General features: G+C 36.5%; 1 protein-coding gene across 1 annotated transcript in view; it reads right to left on the bottom strand.

The window, feature by feature from the left end:
* Positions 1 to 8,514: 8,514 nt before the first annotated feature.
* The window catches only part of HMGCLL1 (3-hydroxymethyl-3-methylglutaryl-CoA lyase-like 1), a 153,878-nt gene continuing 145,874 nt past the window's right edge, over positions 8,515 to 16,518 (bottom strand). The window contains exons 8-9 of the mRNA XM_008582101.1: positions 13,586 to 13,711; positions 8,515 to 9,917 (exon numbers count right to left, since the gene is read on the bottom strand). Of these exons, the coding sequence (XP_008580323.1) occupies positions 9,816 to 9,917; positions 13,586 to 13,711 (228 nt within the window). The 3' untranslated portion in view covers positions 8,515 to 9,815. The remainder of the gene's footprint in view (positions 9,918 to 13,585; positions 13,712 to 16,518) is intronic.

The raw sequence follows: 16,518 nt of genomic DNA, 5'->3' as shown, positions 1-16,518 counted from the left end.
CTTAAGACTTATGTAATCTTCATCCCTTGTGTATCATGATATTCGGGGAATATATTTTCTGGGGATAACATATGGTGGAACAATCTTTCAGGTTACCTGTTGTGACCCTAAGTTTGCATCATGGGAGGGAAAATATGCTTCCAATTATAATTTTCCTATGGGGATGCTATTCTTTATGAATTCAGGGTGAAGAATAGCTAAGGAGTCTGGTCTATGTCTGACAGCTGGTGCAAAGCACCTTGAATCAATAAAATTCTTATTAATTCTATCAAAAGTACTTGCTATTGGTTCACATTGACATGATTCTACAAATAACTGTAGATTTCGAAATGTCTAATACAGGTTATTGTACAGAAAGAACAATGCTCAATATTCCTGAAAAGAGCCTATATACTGACAAAAATAACATCAAATAAAGAAATAATTGCACACCAGAAGTTTGTGGGCTCCATTTTAGGTGCTTTGAGGATCAAAAAGAAATTTAAAGACATAATTTCTTTCCCAACATGATGTTTCTGGAAAACAATACATAGAACTTTAACTAAAGGTAATGCAGACCTTGGCTTATAGAAGTTCTCAATTACATTAATTCATTTCCTTTTGAAAATAATCTAACCATTCACAAACTATCTCGTAGGTTGAATCCTGCACAAAGCTAAGCCTACTAAACATTCTGCAGAGTCAAGTAAAATCTGATTAGAAGGTGATTTATCTTTTCTTTTTTTTTTTTCTTACTCTTCTCCAAGCACAGTCTTTCAGATTCCTCCATATTCTGTTTATCATCTATTGCAAAAGACACAAAGTCATGTTGATTACCCACTATTTAGCCTTTATTACACATCTCTAGTTTGTTACCACACCCTAACTATTTTTCTGGAACATGTTTTACAACTTTACCTCCTGATTCACATTTGAGTATTCAATTCCAAATAGACAATCATTTTCTCTTGCTGCACTTACTACATATAGCCCCTCACCTCCAGTAGAGTATCAACTTTATGGCAACAATGGGGAAGGAGTAAACTATACAGTTCCCCCCATTACAAAATCTCAAAGTAATTAAAAAATAAAAAAAGACACGATTGTCATTCTAAATGCTCCTTAGCAGCCAGTCAATAAAAGGAAGGGGAAATCTCTCTCTTCTTCATATTTTAGTCCTAAGGAATTGCGGTGGTTTTTGAGAAACATATGTTGGAATCATCACAACACATCACATGGCAAAATTAATTCCTGTTAAGCAACCGAGTTATTTTTAATTTATGAAGGACGGCCTGAGTGGCCCTGGGCATTATTGTGGTGAGGGGATGCAGCCAGGGTGAGGGGGTTCTCACAGTTTAAACTTCCCCACCAGCGCCAATGAAGGGAGCACCTGGACTTTCTTATCAGCTTGCTAAATGTGGCACAGAAGAGTAAAAGGAAGGTGAAACTTGAAAGCTCTCAGTGGTTACACATTGCCAACTGACTTTTTATTACACAGGGCATTAGAACAATAACTGCAGCCATTCACCTCCATATTTTTTTTTTATTTTTTATTTTTTTGTGTGTGTCTTTTTCGTGACTGGTAAGGGGATCGCAACCCTTTGGCTTGGTGTCGCCCGCACCACGCTCAGCCAGTGAGCACACCGGCCATTCCTATACAGGATCCGAACCCGCAGCGGGAGCGTCACAAAGAGCTGAGGACAGAAGTGATAAACAAATCCATGAAATGGTACATAATGATCTGTGGATGCTAGAATTTCAGGCCAAAAAGTGAGTTGAAACTAAGATAAGTAATCTGGACCTATTGTGACTGAGGAGGATATAGGTCAACACAAAAATAGACAAGTACGCAGAAGCACCAGTATGTCTGCAGAAATCGAGATTACTTCCACTCATCTAGAAGCTCCTTTATATTTTTCTACTTAAGCACCATCCAGTCATTGTTCCCAATAACACAGGCTGATCTAGGCCTTGGGTACCATGTAGACCCTTACCTGGAAAACCCTGCCAAGAGGATATACTTTAGAGCTACCCAATTGCATCTATTCCTGTCACTTGTGCATCTATACCTTTCAGCCTATAGACGGAACTGCAAACTTGCTGAGCATTAGAAGATAACTTCCCAGCACTGGAGTGTACCACAGTACCAATAAAGACAGAGACTGTGTCTGCCTTATTCACTGTTAAAACCCCAGAACATAGCAAAATATTTACTTTATACATAATTTTCAATAAATATTTGTTAAACTAATAAATGAATTAACTATGCTGAAACTTATAGACAAATAAGAATCCTGATTTGCACTTGTGCTTTTTCAATTCTCTTACAGGAGAACCTTCAAGTTCATTCACAGCTTATTAACTTGTATGTGAGACAAGTCTAGCAACAGTGGTTCAAATATATCTTGGCTGCTTACTAAAACTCTGCTGGGCTTCCCCATCTTTGGGGATTTAAAATAGTAAGTGAAATGGAAAGTGCCAAGATGTGACTTAAGAGTAAGAGTTTCCCAGCTTCCCCAAATTAGGAAAATGAATGCACAGCTTTCCAAAACAAAACCATCTTAGGCCATTGAGGGCAAGGCTTATATTTTCTTCTATATATCTCTATGGCAACTGAGACTGTTACTGAATTAAGTTTATAATAACATCCCTAATTTATCAAGATGGCAAAATTATGTCAATTCATTTGCTCACTCAGCCATCACTTATAAAATGCTGCAATATATCAGACATCACAGGAGTCACTAAGAATACAGCCTCTGTATTTTAGGAGCTCAAAGTCAAGTGAGAAAGACTGACACATGGCAAATAATCACAATGAAGGGTGATCAAGGGTGGACAAATTGCCATGGGGATGTGCTGGCTGAGTACTACCTACCTGAGGGAGGATAGTGGAGGACAAGAAATGAGCATCAGGAAAGACAGGAATTCAAAAGTAGTGATTTGTTTTGAAGGGGTTTGAACAGGCTATGGAGGGTAGGTTAGAGGGGATAGGTAAATGGTAGATCAAATCCATATTACAAATGTCCTTACATTTTTGATAAGTTTGTAAACTAGGGAACAAATAAGTCATATTTGACTTATAACAAGGTATTTTTTACTACAGCAGTACTTACTACAAAAATGTTTATTCTTTAAATAGTTGGAATGTAAAGTAGAAACCTATGTTTACCTGGCTATCATGTATTTTTAACCGTTATCCTTAATTTACTAGATAAATTAAATAGTACTATGTATATGGGTTATAAGAAATAAAAAAATAAAATATTTTAAACAAATATAGAAGTGAATGATACTCCTTCAAAATCACTGCCATGCAACTCTAGACAACTATTCAAATATTGTCAGTAAAGCATATGTATTTACAGATCACTGAAATTGTCTTAGAAACATTTACCACTTTCTTTTGAATTATCTGGAAAGTAGAAAATTACACTTCTTTCAGCCTGGATTTGATTTTTTGAAATAACTGAATGTCATTTGGACAAAAATCTAATGGATAATGTGAATAAATTAATTGATTAATATCAGGTTTTTTAAAACCAACAAAGCATTTAAAAAAATGCTATCTTTACTGACAATATCAGCACAACATAAAAACAGATTATGACTCTCCAGTATGAAATTTAGATTCATATATGAAGGAACTCAATGCAATTCCAATTGTAAGAGATAACAGCATTATAATGATAATGCATGGCTTCCCAAAATGACAACTATGAAGGACAACCTTGCTTGTACACATTAAACACCTAATGATAATGGTGTACTGTTAAGGATGTCCTTTGGGTCCCTAGAACAGCCTCTGGTCACCTGAGTGGTAAAAGAAAACATCCAGGAGTCAGAAGAAGACTGAAATTTTTTACTTTAGATGAAGCAAGATATGGAGACTGAGCCTACTATGATGCTCTTTAGGTAATTTTACTTAGCTAAAGTCTCATAATAGGTTTCTACGGCAAACTACTTTGTATGAAATGCAGAATGCATAGCTCAGTGCTGCAGCATAATAAGGAAAGTATGGGACTCTTGTGCCAATTTAAGACCACGTGAAGCTGGGGGTTGATGATGAGCTGTATTTTTAGGATCACAGCAAGCCATTTAAGACAACACATCCTTTACATGGAAGAGGATAAAGGATGATCTTTAAAACAGCATCCCTGAGGGAACAGCCTGAAGTGAGATCACAGAAAGTAAGTTTGTTTATCACCATGGAGAAGTGACGGTTATATCTAGTCTGAGACTTGATTCTGAAATACCTATAAATGAGAACTATTGAAGGAATACGGATTAATGAGGCCTTGATATCAAATTATTATGAAATTTTTATATCTCTTGATCACATAAATGGCAGCTGATATAAAAGGCTTGCTTTTCCTTGATGACAGAAGACTGCTGAATAGAAAATACACTCTGGTTCTTTGGATAGAGAAGAAACAGTTTACAGGAAGTTTAATGAGGAAACTGGGTTTTCCTGGCCATAACTGGAATAGTGTATTATGCATGTGTGTGCATATGTGTATGCGTGTGTGTATGTGTATGTGTTTAAGACAGAGATAAAAAGGAACTGCATGTACTCAATGCTCATTGCAAAGCTGTGTAATTATAATTATTGTTCTATTCCACCTCAGGAAGGTTTTTATTGTTATTGATACTGTTGATTTGTCATCAATTCCAGTGGTTTCACTTTGGCTTGATTCCTGCTTTAAAAGATTTGTTTCTCTTACATTCATGAATGTCATCCATTCCTTAATTCAATCATTTAACATATATTTTAGGGACTTTCAATAAGCATTTTCTCCCAAAATGTTTAGAACAAATAAACCCAAAAAACTATTAGAGCTCAGGAAATTAAATATAAATAAACACACACACACACACACATATATTAAAAAACCGAGTTAGGTAGAATGGTCTCCTTCCTTAAATTCCTAGACGTTTGAATTAAACCGATTTCTATTCTTTACTCCAATTGACATTTATTGGACAGATACAATAACAGGCCCTAGCACTGTGTTCTGGGTACTAAGAAAGTAAGAGCGAACAACAGCAAAGCCCTTGATCTCACGGAGCATATATTCTGTTGGGGAAAGACAGAAAATAAACCACTAAATAAACAAGTCAATAACAGGCCCTAGCACTGTGTTCTGGGTACTAAGAAAGTAAGAGCGAACAACAGCAAAGGCCTTGATCTCACGGAGCATATATTCTGTTGGGGAAAGACAGAAAATAAACCACTAAATAAACAAGCAAATAGGGAGATAAAAAATTCTATAATAAAATTTAAACTCAAACAAATTGATATGAGAGAAAGTAACTAAGGACTTACTAAAGAATTTAGACTGAGTTGTCCAGGAAGACCTACTACGGAAGTAAGATTTATGCTGTGAGCTGAATGACAAGAAGGAGCTAGCCATGCTCAGGGAAAGAGCATTCCAAGCAGAGAAAATGACTAAAGTAAAGGACCTGAGATGGACCTGAGTCTGCCTTGTTCTAGGAGAGGGAGAAGACAGTGGGCTAGAGCACAATGCTTGAGAGGAAATGGCACATTTTGCATATGTGAAGCTTCAGATGCCTATCGGATACCCAGGAGGAGGTGTCAAACAGGCAAGTGCTTCTCCCACTTAGTGTGCATGTGAGTCATATGAGGATCTTGTTAAAACTCATATTTTGATGCAATAGGTTGAGATGGAGCCCCTGATTCTGCATTTCTCAAAAGATCCCAGGTGATGACAACCCTGCTGGCCCGAGACCACATGTTGAGTGGTATGGATGTAGGCAGTTATGCATTTGTGAGGCTGTCGTTAAACATAAAGGAGAGAAAGAGAAGGTCAAACAATAAAAGAGGGGGAGAGGAAAGAGTCAGGGAGATGGTAGGACAGGGGGATAGAGCAGTGTCACAGAAACCAAAAAGTCCTTCACATAGGTGGGACTGTGTCAAAGGCTGAGTGGTAAAGGCAGTGTGAGGACTTGGATTCAGCATGTAACAGCCACTGGAAATCGTCAGTGGAGTAAGCTAACTTCTAATGCTGCTGTGGGGGTGTTATTACTTATTCCCAATAGGTGTGTTTTGAATTTAACCATTCTTCACAAGCCCTAACTCCACTCCCATCTCACACGCCTCATGACCTCACTATTTACTTCCCTGAAAAAAAAAAGTGAGAGACCAATTATAGGATCAACTACTTCCATCTTAAAACCTACACCCTTCAAATTACAACATTTTCCTATTTCCATCCTTTTCTCCTGTCTCAGAGTAATTGGATATAGGCTCCTTCCTTAAATTTGTTACCTGCCTTAAATCCCTCCACCCTGTCCCACCAAATGTGTTCCCATCAGGTTCTATTCTCTGATGTTTCCAAGGTCACTATCCACATTATTTTGTCTATCCTAGTGGTCTACTCCTACATGAATAAGAGTTTATGGAAGGGACATATGATCATATTCTGCCCAATGAAACATGACAGGAAGTTTGGGATAGTGGGGGGGGGGGACACTTCATTGATTAAGAAAGATATTGAAGAAGAAAAAAAGCACTCTGCAGCTGCTGACATGGATGTGAATGTGGAATGTGAGGCCTGGAAGTGCTACAATCATGCAACTATGAGGATCAGGAGCCCGAAGGTGAGCCAACACCTCAAGAATAGAAAAGCAGTAGAATGGGGAGAACCTATTTACTTGTAACATAATTGAGCCACTGAGTTAAATGGTGGTGGAAAAGCAATATTTCTGAAATATTTGTCACATGAGATAAGTCTACTGAGTTTTCTGTTACCTGCAGTTTAAAACAGCTTAATGCACTCTATCATGGCAGAATCTGTCCTTTTACTAGTGCTGTTTAAGGGAAAGAATAGTTTCTTGTACTTTCCTTATTCACTCTCTCTTTGTTCCTTCCCACCCTCTCTCATCCCTTCCATTCCTGCATCCCTCCTCCCTGCTTTCCTTGCTTACTCATTCCCTTTCTCTCTATCTCTGTTTCTCCAAAATTATTCTTTTATCTTTTAGGCTTGCCCCATTCAAGTACAAAACCTATATCTTTTAGTCCATAACAGCAAACTGATCATCGGGATCTACAACAATCCTTCACTCGTCTATTGTTTCCATTCAGATTCCTGGTTGGTTCCCAGCTTCTAGTTTTATCTCTTCTTTACAATTGTGACAGGGATGGTTATAGCTTATTTATTTAATCCTAGACAATCTTGTGACTCTTATATTTGCAGTTAACTATTTAGGAGATTCAGGATGCACCTATATAGAAATGAATGGCTATATAAGTGCGGCTAAAGGGGTATTTATTACATACTGTAGTGATCATAATAAACAGCAAAAAAGGGCATTCTGAATTTTCCCAGATAGACAGCCAGCTTCCATTTATTTGCTTTGTGAATTTCATGAATCTAGAATGTAGAAAATTTCTTGTTTTCAGATAACTTAGTCTTAAAATCTTTGTCTATAATAGATCATCAACACATATCTGATATATTACATTTTTTCAAACACAGAAATGATACGTTTCTTGACTTAAAGGCAAATGTTATAAAAGATTATTTTGATTTGTATTTCAATAAAAGTTATAATTGCTTTGCCTTCCTAAGCCCTTTCACCAAGGCTAAACTTGGTATCAATATTTGTATGTGTGGCTTGTCTGGGTGGGTCCTGCAATGATTCCAAGGTTTCCTGGTTAGTTGAAATATAACTTTGATGAGATTCTGCCTATGGACTTCAGGCAGCTTTATGATTCTGTGATACCCCCTCTCTCCAAAAAAGAACAAAACAAAAACAAACAAACAACAACAACAACAACAAAAAACCAGAAAAGCAGCTTCCTTTAAGTTTTAAACTAGAAAATGGGATTAGGTGTGAGTGGAGAAAGGACACCAAATACCTAAAGCACAAGCTTTGTTGTGGTGTGATTAGGCAGCATCAACATATTCACGGCAGTGGATCAGTAGAGTGATGTGGGTATCATGTAACTGTTCGGCTGCACCTGGGGTTTCTGACCTCCTTTCTCTGCCTTTTGAAAAGTCCGTGGTTTTCATTTCAAAACAGCAATGTTTTTTCCTTCCCTGTTTCTAACACCAACAGATGCTTTTCAAACTATCTTGAAACTAAGAACTCCACAGCTCCATAGCAGATAGGGAAAGTGAGACTTCTCAAAAGATGGGGTACATATTCTGCTGTGGACACCAAAGGCAGGTTTCCCATTGTGCAGGGGTGTGCACTTCACAAAGAGAGATGCACCAGGGAGATGTAACTGAGACAGATCCATAACCAGCTACAATTTTGTCTGCTCCCCACACTTCTCCCACCCCCCAATACAGAGAATGGCTCTCAATACTCTGATACAGAGAATAGTTTTCAATACTCTAGAAGACAAATGTGCTGTTACAACTCCTGCTCCAAAACTACAAGCTGATGAGTTGGCCTCTTCCATAGGAATTTAGTTCATTTTTGTCAATTACCAACATGTTTCCCTTGTGATTCTTTTCTTACTGTATACCCTTAAAGTTAACTTAGTTGCAATCAGTACTTCTCTTATTTTCTTAAATTTCTTTTTATTTCAATGGTTTTAACAAATATTTACTAGAAAGCTCACAATGCTCACTTTCATATTTCAATTTATATTCAAATTTATTCAAAGATAAAATCACCCAGTTTTGAAGAAGTCTATATAAATAATAAAACTGACTTTTCAAACCCACCTGTAATGATGCTATTCCCATATGATTTGGATAGGTTACACAAATGTTTTTTCTTAACATAGTCCTCCCACTCACCTCTTAATCTTTGATATATTAATTTTTGCTATTTCTAGCAATGCTTTCTATTACAATAGACTAAAGTTCAGCCACTTCAACTTTAAAAATAACCATTAAAAAAGTCAACCGAAAAATAATGTAATGTAATCAAAGCACCCTGAATTAATGGAAAAGAGCTTATTTTATAATTGAAAACCTGTCTTAATATTCTTAGAATCACGATAATATTTCCTTTGGAAATTTGGAAGTCATGTGAAAATTATAAAAGTAGATTATGGTACACATATCAACCTATTCTCATCACTGCAACTTAGATATCAGTACAAAAATCATACCTTAGAATTTCTCAATAGTTGAGCAACACCACAATGAGTTTTACTGTAACCGATGAAAGGTAAAGTATGGTAAACTGGATGCATGTAACAAACATGGGAGGTCATAATATGTTTCCAGGATATGGCATTTTGCCATTGACCACAGTCTCTTGGAATAAGATAAAGTCATTGAAATAGTTAACAGATGTTAGCCATATTTGAAATATAAAAAGTTCTGTTGCTGAAAATTATGTAGGGTCAAACGGAGATTTGGCTCTTGGTCCATAACTTAACTGACTTGGCAAATGGAAAGTTGAGATCCAGAGGCATAACGCATAATATCGAGGCCACACATTCTGTACTCTGTGCAGGAGCTCATAAACTACTGACAATACATACACTGTGCTAAGCCAGCTTGATTAAGTATTAACACAGTATTTGATACTTAGGGAAATCTGAAGTCAATTTTCACCTCTACTGAATTAAAAAGTTATTTCTATAAAAGCAAAAGAATAGACTTTTTTCCAAGTTCAAAAGCGTGCCTACAAGTTTCATTATTCATCCTCAGCTTGCAATTTACCTGATGACTGGTATTTCTTTCTGTCGACTTCATAATCTTTCCAGTTATAATCTTTTTTAAAGTATCTTTTCCCCCCACTCTTGTCTATTGCTTCACATTTCAGAACAAGTTAACATTAATGATTTTCAGATGAATATATGTAGCTGAAATGGATCTTCTCAACCTTAAGTCATAAATCCATTCAAGTCAAGCATTGAAGGAGGCTTGTGCTACTTTTGAGTTTGTGGTTTTATTCACAGCTTTGCAGATAAAGTCACCAGCTTCCATCACTTTGTAAAGATTCACACCCTGGTAAAGAAAAGAAGGGATACCAGAGGGAAGAGGTATTAGAGAGAAAAAAGACAAAACAGATTCCTTTTAATTTTATTCATAGTTGCTTAACCATTTAAAATTACTATACAAAGTGTTGCTCATTAATGATTTGGGGGCAAAATCTGTTTTCATGAATCATGTAGTCCACATTTTAGATTTTTCTGCTTTACTAAAACTTATCTCAAATCTCACCCTTATGTAATAACATAGGCTAGACATATCTGAATAACCCAATGTAATTCAGGCTGGTACCTAAAGTCTAGGAAGGATAATAATAGAACGAGAAAACAGTCTACAATGTATCAGTAAAGAACAATCAAAATGATAATTGTTTAGAGGAGTTTATAGATAAGAACTGACTTAGGGGAAAAAAGTAACTTTACTGTGCAAAGAAACAAACTTGATAAAGCCCTAAGGATTACAGAAAAGGTGAACCCCACGTATATGTATATAGTATCATATTTAGAAACACACACTGGTATAATGTTGAAGGAGGTAGTAGTAAGTTAATAAAATGAAGCAGTATTTAGTACACATCTGGAACTTGTTGCCTGAGAGGTTGTACTATCTGAAAGTATAAATAGGATCAACAAAGGCTTAGGTAAATCCATGGATGACAGATACACAGTTGGGTATGAAGGCCAAGTTCGGGGCATGCTCCTTATCTCTTGGCTGGGTTTGGTGTGATGAGAGGTCAGCATTGAAGACTCCACCCAGCACTTTTGCTGCCACAAGGGAGGCAGAGCACTCCCTCGGATTAATCAAAGATTTGTCCTTCTGTAGCATTTCATATACTGTGACCTCCTTCAATACAGACCAGAAACAATGTGGGCTTAGAATTGAACATACTCAGTCATCCTTGCTATCCACAAGTAGTTTTAAATATTTATGGAAGTCTGTCTTTTTCTTAAAATAGGCAAGTATAAGTACTCATAGGGGCCTTTCATAACAATGATCATTTTAGAAATTGAAGACATTTCATATAACTAATTACTTCTCTTTAGAAATGTTTAATGTACTGTTTTCTTTGTAGTTTAATTTTTTTAAGAATGATCAAGAAAAATATTTTGTAAAATGACACTCAAATAATTTTCATTATTTATTTTTTATTATACAGTTATTTTCAATTTTAACATTTGCTTTGATTTGATAAATTTGGTTTTGTCACGGTAATGGCATCAGGTAGAGTATCTGTTAGGCACATTTTAGTTTAACATCCTTAATCCAATGATATTTAAATTTTGTAAACAATTAGCTTCATTTGTCTTTCACTTCTGAATTAAACTTGGCCCTCCATATCTACGATCTTGCATCCAACAGTGGCTAGAAAATATTGGGTAAAAAAGAAAAAAACAAAAAATATAACAATACAACAAAATAAAATACAAATATTTGTCTTTCACTTCTGAATTAAACTTGGCCCTCCATATCTACGATCTTGCATCCAACAGTGGATAGAAAATATTGGGTAAAAAAGAAAAAAACAAAAAATATAACAATACAACAAAATAAAATACAAATACAAAAAATACAGTATAACAACTATTCATATAACATTTACATTGTATTAGGTATTATAAGTAATCTAGAGATAATTGAAAATATATGGGAGGATGCACATAGGTTGTATGCAAATACTATGCCATTTTATATAGGGGACTTGAGCATTCAAGGATATGGTATCTGCAGGTGGTCCTGGACTCAGGTCCTGCTGGCAATATGGACCCATAAACAGAAAATTCTGTATCATAGTTAAACCCACAGATAATGATATGCCCAGGTGATTATGGAGGCAGAGATGTGAGGCAGCCAACCCACTGAGGAAAAAGGAGTAGAGAAGAATGTGTCAGGGAAGGGAGCCAGGAATGGTAAATCCTTACCCTAGTTTTATATGGAGAATATGAGTCATCGAGAGATAGGAGGATTGGTAGGGCACTATACCAAAAAGAAGAGCAATGCAAGACATCTGAAAAATAGCGTGGTATATATGGAGAACTGGCCAAAGTACCATGGTATGTATATATGGAGAATGATGGGCGAAAGTACTCTGATATATATGAGTGGTAATGTGCAAAAAAAGCCATGGTATATATGGAGAAAAGGCAAAATATACCTTTTACACTGGAAAAGGTATGAATAGTCCAGATTATGAGATAGAGCACAGCCTTGCTTTTCAGGAAATAAGAATGTATTGATGGTAGAATGAAGGATAAATTGAGGCAAGTCTGGAACCAGCGGACCAGTGTAGAGGATGAACACCCAGGAAAGAGATAACAACCTGCACTGATGCAGTCATAGCAAGGATAGTAAGAAAGGCACAAACAACCAAAATATTTTGTAAGTCCAATTAGTGGCCCTTGGTAATTGATTAGACCTAAGATCCATATAATATTGGATTCTACAGAGAATCTTGCCTTCTTAGCTTGGGTAACTGGTTGAATTGTGGCAGCTACTCAATGTAACAATCCTCCTTGAATTGTGAAATTATTAAGAATAGATGATGTATTTGCATTTGGACTACAAAGTTATTGAACATGACCTGACACATATCAAGCTTCAGCTGTCACTTGAGTTCAATTCAGTCATCTAAATCTCCAAGAAAAGACCTATTTCTCTTTAGTTTCTGTCATGGCCTTCTCATAGAAATGATTAAGCTGCTTTGTAAATGAAATCATATTTATTCCTAACCAGAAAAGATAGGCAATAGTTTTTGGTGTTTATAGGAAACAGCTGTTGATGTTTAGTGCCAAGTGAAATCAGTTTTTCAATAAATATTTATTGAGCATCTTTATGCCACAGGCACTGAGTATGAATAAGCTGTAATAACTGTTCTCTGGTTACACAGAGAGCTATGCAGATAAACAAGATCATGACACAATCTTGTGGTAAGTCCACAGGTAAAGATACAGAGGATGGAATGGAAGCAATAAAGAGAGGAACCCAACAGTTTGGACTGGGGGATAGTCAGGGAGATTAAATGTCTAATCATCTGTGGACAGTTTTCTTGCCTTTTATATTTTTTACCAAAAAGTAATTTACCCTATAGGCTAAAAGTTTATGTTAACAAGCATGTGCAAAATGAAGTGCTGATTTTGGTGGATGTTATTGCCCAGCACGTGACTTTTCAGGCACTCCCTGTAAAGAGACTACTCTTGCCATCCAGTGTCTCACACGCTATGTGTTATTAAGCTCTCCTCTTCCACTGACCATTTTAAAAGTGACCTGGGCTCTTTGCCAGAAGTCCTAGTTGTCACTGTGAGACGATCAAGGCCTCTGTTCCTTCAAGGAAAACATCCATACAAAAAACAAAACTGCAAAACTCAACATCATAACAACAAAGACACATGCTCTAACTCACAAAGTGTGTAAAATCAAATTGGATAATACATGAAAAAGTACTTTAGAGGTCATGAAGCACCGTAAAAATGTTAAATGGTAGCATTATTGGGGAATGAGCTACAGCAATAAGTTACTTTACAAAGCCCCCGAAAGAAATTTTTATTGTATTTTCCCACTGTGCATTTTAGCAAATAGCAAAAGTGTAGTAAAACTTTGACCTCAAAATTGCTTCCCAAATCTAAGAAGCAGTCCAATTTGGAGCTGCAAGGAATACATGAATATTAAGATTTGGTAAAGTAACTTACTGTATTGAGACCCAGGCCATTAAGCATATATACCAAATCCTCCGTGGCTACATTCCCAGAAGCACCTTTTGCATAAGGGCAACCACCTAATCCGGATACTGCAGAGTCGACTACGTTAATTCCCATCTGAAAGACAAACCAAAACACCTAAGGCTTGTGTATTTATGGCATATAAATTATTGCATTTCTTTTTATCCTGTGGCAAAGAGCAAAGAAGCAAAATCTGAACCTATTATCCAAACATATTCACTTACCTGCTGCTAGATCAGTCCCTGGGGTGCTGATTTCTTTTCTGACTGTGACTTTTAGACTAACAACAACTCTGCTATGGATCTCTGGAATAATCTTAGATCAAAATTTAAATGGTGTAATTTGTTGATAACAGCACAACTATAAGTGGTAGAGCTTAAAGTAAGGATAATCTACTCCCAAGTTTTATATATTCTTCAGTTCTCTAGGTTTATCCTAAAAGTATCACATAAAAAATGTAAAATACCCAACTCAAAATCAAGGGGAAGGGGAGGATCATTGTGTTTGAAATAGGATTTTGTGGGCTTAATTCATGCATTTGAACCATACAATCTTTATTCAGCTATTATTTTGCACACAAAACTCTTCTGCTTTGGAAGGAGTGAAGAGATATTTAAGAGGAAAGACACCACCACTAACAACGACACCAGGTCACATTTATAGGACCCACACTAAGTACCGAATACTATTCTTAATACCTTATATGTATTAACTCACAATTGTCACAAAAACCCATGAGGCAGACACTCTTCTATTATCCCCAAATCGTAGAGAGGAAACCCAGGTACAGAGGAATCAAACAGTTTCTCCAAAGTCATCATCTAGTAGGTGAAGTCCTCCATCTCCAGAGAATTCACACTCTGCCTTGCTTCGTATCCTCTGAAAACATGAAAGTTGGTACGTGATTATGTACTTGGGAATATCAAAGGTGCAAGAGATCTGGATACCTGGGGGTGGGGAACACTGTGGATCAGAGCCACTCATCCTTTATACTTAAGTCCAATAACCCAGGACACCTGAGTGCAGGTCAGAAAACCCAGGAACACCTGGGTGCATATGTGCAATTATATTAGACAATAACCAAGGAACACCTGGGTGCATGTGCATATTTACATAAAATGCTTGGCAAGATTCTGGACATCTGAGGGAGCCTTGACCATTTTCCTATATTTTCTCTACAAGGGTAAGGAGGATTCTGGCTAAACTGACTGTATTAATCCATTTCCATTGCTTATAACAAAATACCTGTAAGTGGGTATTTCCTAAAGAAAACTAAATTTATTGCCTTTAGTTTTGGAGGCTGGGAAGTCCAAAGTCCAGGGAACACTTAGTGAGGGTCTTCCTTGATGGTGGCTTCAGAGACACAGGGTATCACATTGTGAGATGGTAGAAGCAGAGAGAAAGCTCCTCATTCACTCTCCTTTAAAAGCCCTCAGAACCACACCCAAAACCACCATTAAACCATCAATTTAATCACCTCTTCAAGGCCCCACCTTTCATTTATCATAATTGGATTTCCCACCCTCAACAGTTACAATGAGGATCAAGTTTCTAATGCATAAAACTTGGGGAACACAATTTTATACATATCACCCACCTAACAGGATTTTTGCTGAAGACAGATCAGGGTGGTCAGACATCACCTGGGGGTAGGTGGAGGATGAGGGACCTGACCAGATATAGAGGGTGATCAGATATTAAGAGTGGAAGTTCTTGCTAAACCAATTTAGCAGGAATTGATAAAACTGGATTTTAGAAGGAAGTGCACAGATTGGCTTAGGAGAAGATTTAGAAGCCTGACTAAAGTTTGGTTAAGCAAAGAATCTGCCAAATCTTACATTATTATGGTATATTTGTCACAACTAATGAACAAATACAAGGGTACTTCAAAAAGTTCATGGAAAAATAGAATTAAAAAATAATACAAATCTTTCCCTGAACTTTTTGAAGTACCTTTGTATTGCCATGTTATTATTAACTAAAATCCATACATTATTCAACTTTCTTTAGACATTTTTAAGGACATTTCTAAGGACATTTCTAAAGATATTTTTAACCTAATATCTTTTTTCTGTTCCAAGTATTCATCAGGATACCACATTATGATAGTAGTCATGTCTCCTTAGGCTCCTCTGGGCTGTGACAGTTTCTTAGACCTGGACTATTTTGAGTAACACTGGTCATGTACGGTGTTTGTATTTGTCTGTTTTACAGTTCGTATTTGTCTGTTTTTTTCTCATGGTTAGATTGTAGTTATAGAATTTGAGGAAGAAGACTACAAAGGTAGAGTGCCATTCTCAAAACGTCATCTCTAGTGCACACACTATCAAACAGATTATGACTGCTGATATTACTCTTGATTGCAAAGGTGGTGTTTGCCAGGTTCCTGCATTGTAAGGCCCCCTACCCCCTTTCATACTGTACTCTTTAAAAAAAAAAAAAATCTGGGGAATACCTATATAAATTATTTGGAATTCTTCTATATGGGAGATTTGTACATTCTCCCATATTTAGTAATTTATTTATTTAAATGTTTATATCAGTAATGAATCATAGGTATTTATAGGTATTTATTTCGCACTTTGGATTATAATCCAATAGTACTTTATATATTTTGTTGCTCAAATTGTTCAAGATTTGACCACTGGGAACTCTTTAAATTGGCTCCTATGTCCTTTTGGCATAATAAGGGGATGGCATTTTTTAAACCACTTTTCTAGAGCTTTTCATGCAAGACAAGATTTTTACCAAGGCCTACAAAGGCAGTACTACAGTCCAAAAAGGTCTGGAATTTTTTGCAGCCTAAGGCAGGTTTATAAAACATAGATTGTTTGCTTCTGTACTTCCAATTCTCCTCATTACTTTCCTCAACATGGGAAAGTCTCAATAGCTTTCTTTCCATT

Source organism: Galeopterus variegatus, unplaced genomic scaffold, assembly GCF_000696425.1.
Source record: "Galeopterus variegatus unplaced genomic scaffold, G_variegatus-3.0.2 Scaffold2520, whole genome shotgun sequence".
In the NCBI taxonomy this organism is placed as follows: domain Eukaryota; kingdom Metazoa; phylum Chordata; class Mammalia; order Dermoptera; family Cynocephalidae; genus Galeopterus; species Galeopterus variegatus.
This window is presented reverse-complemented; position numbering and strand designations above follow the sequence as displayed.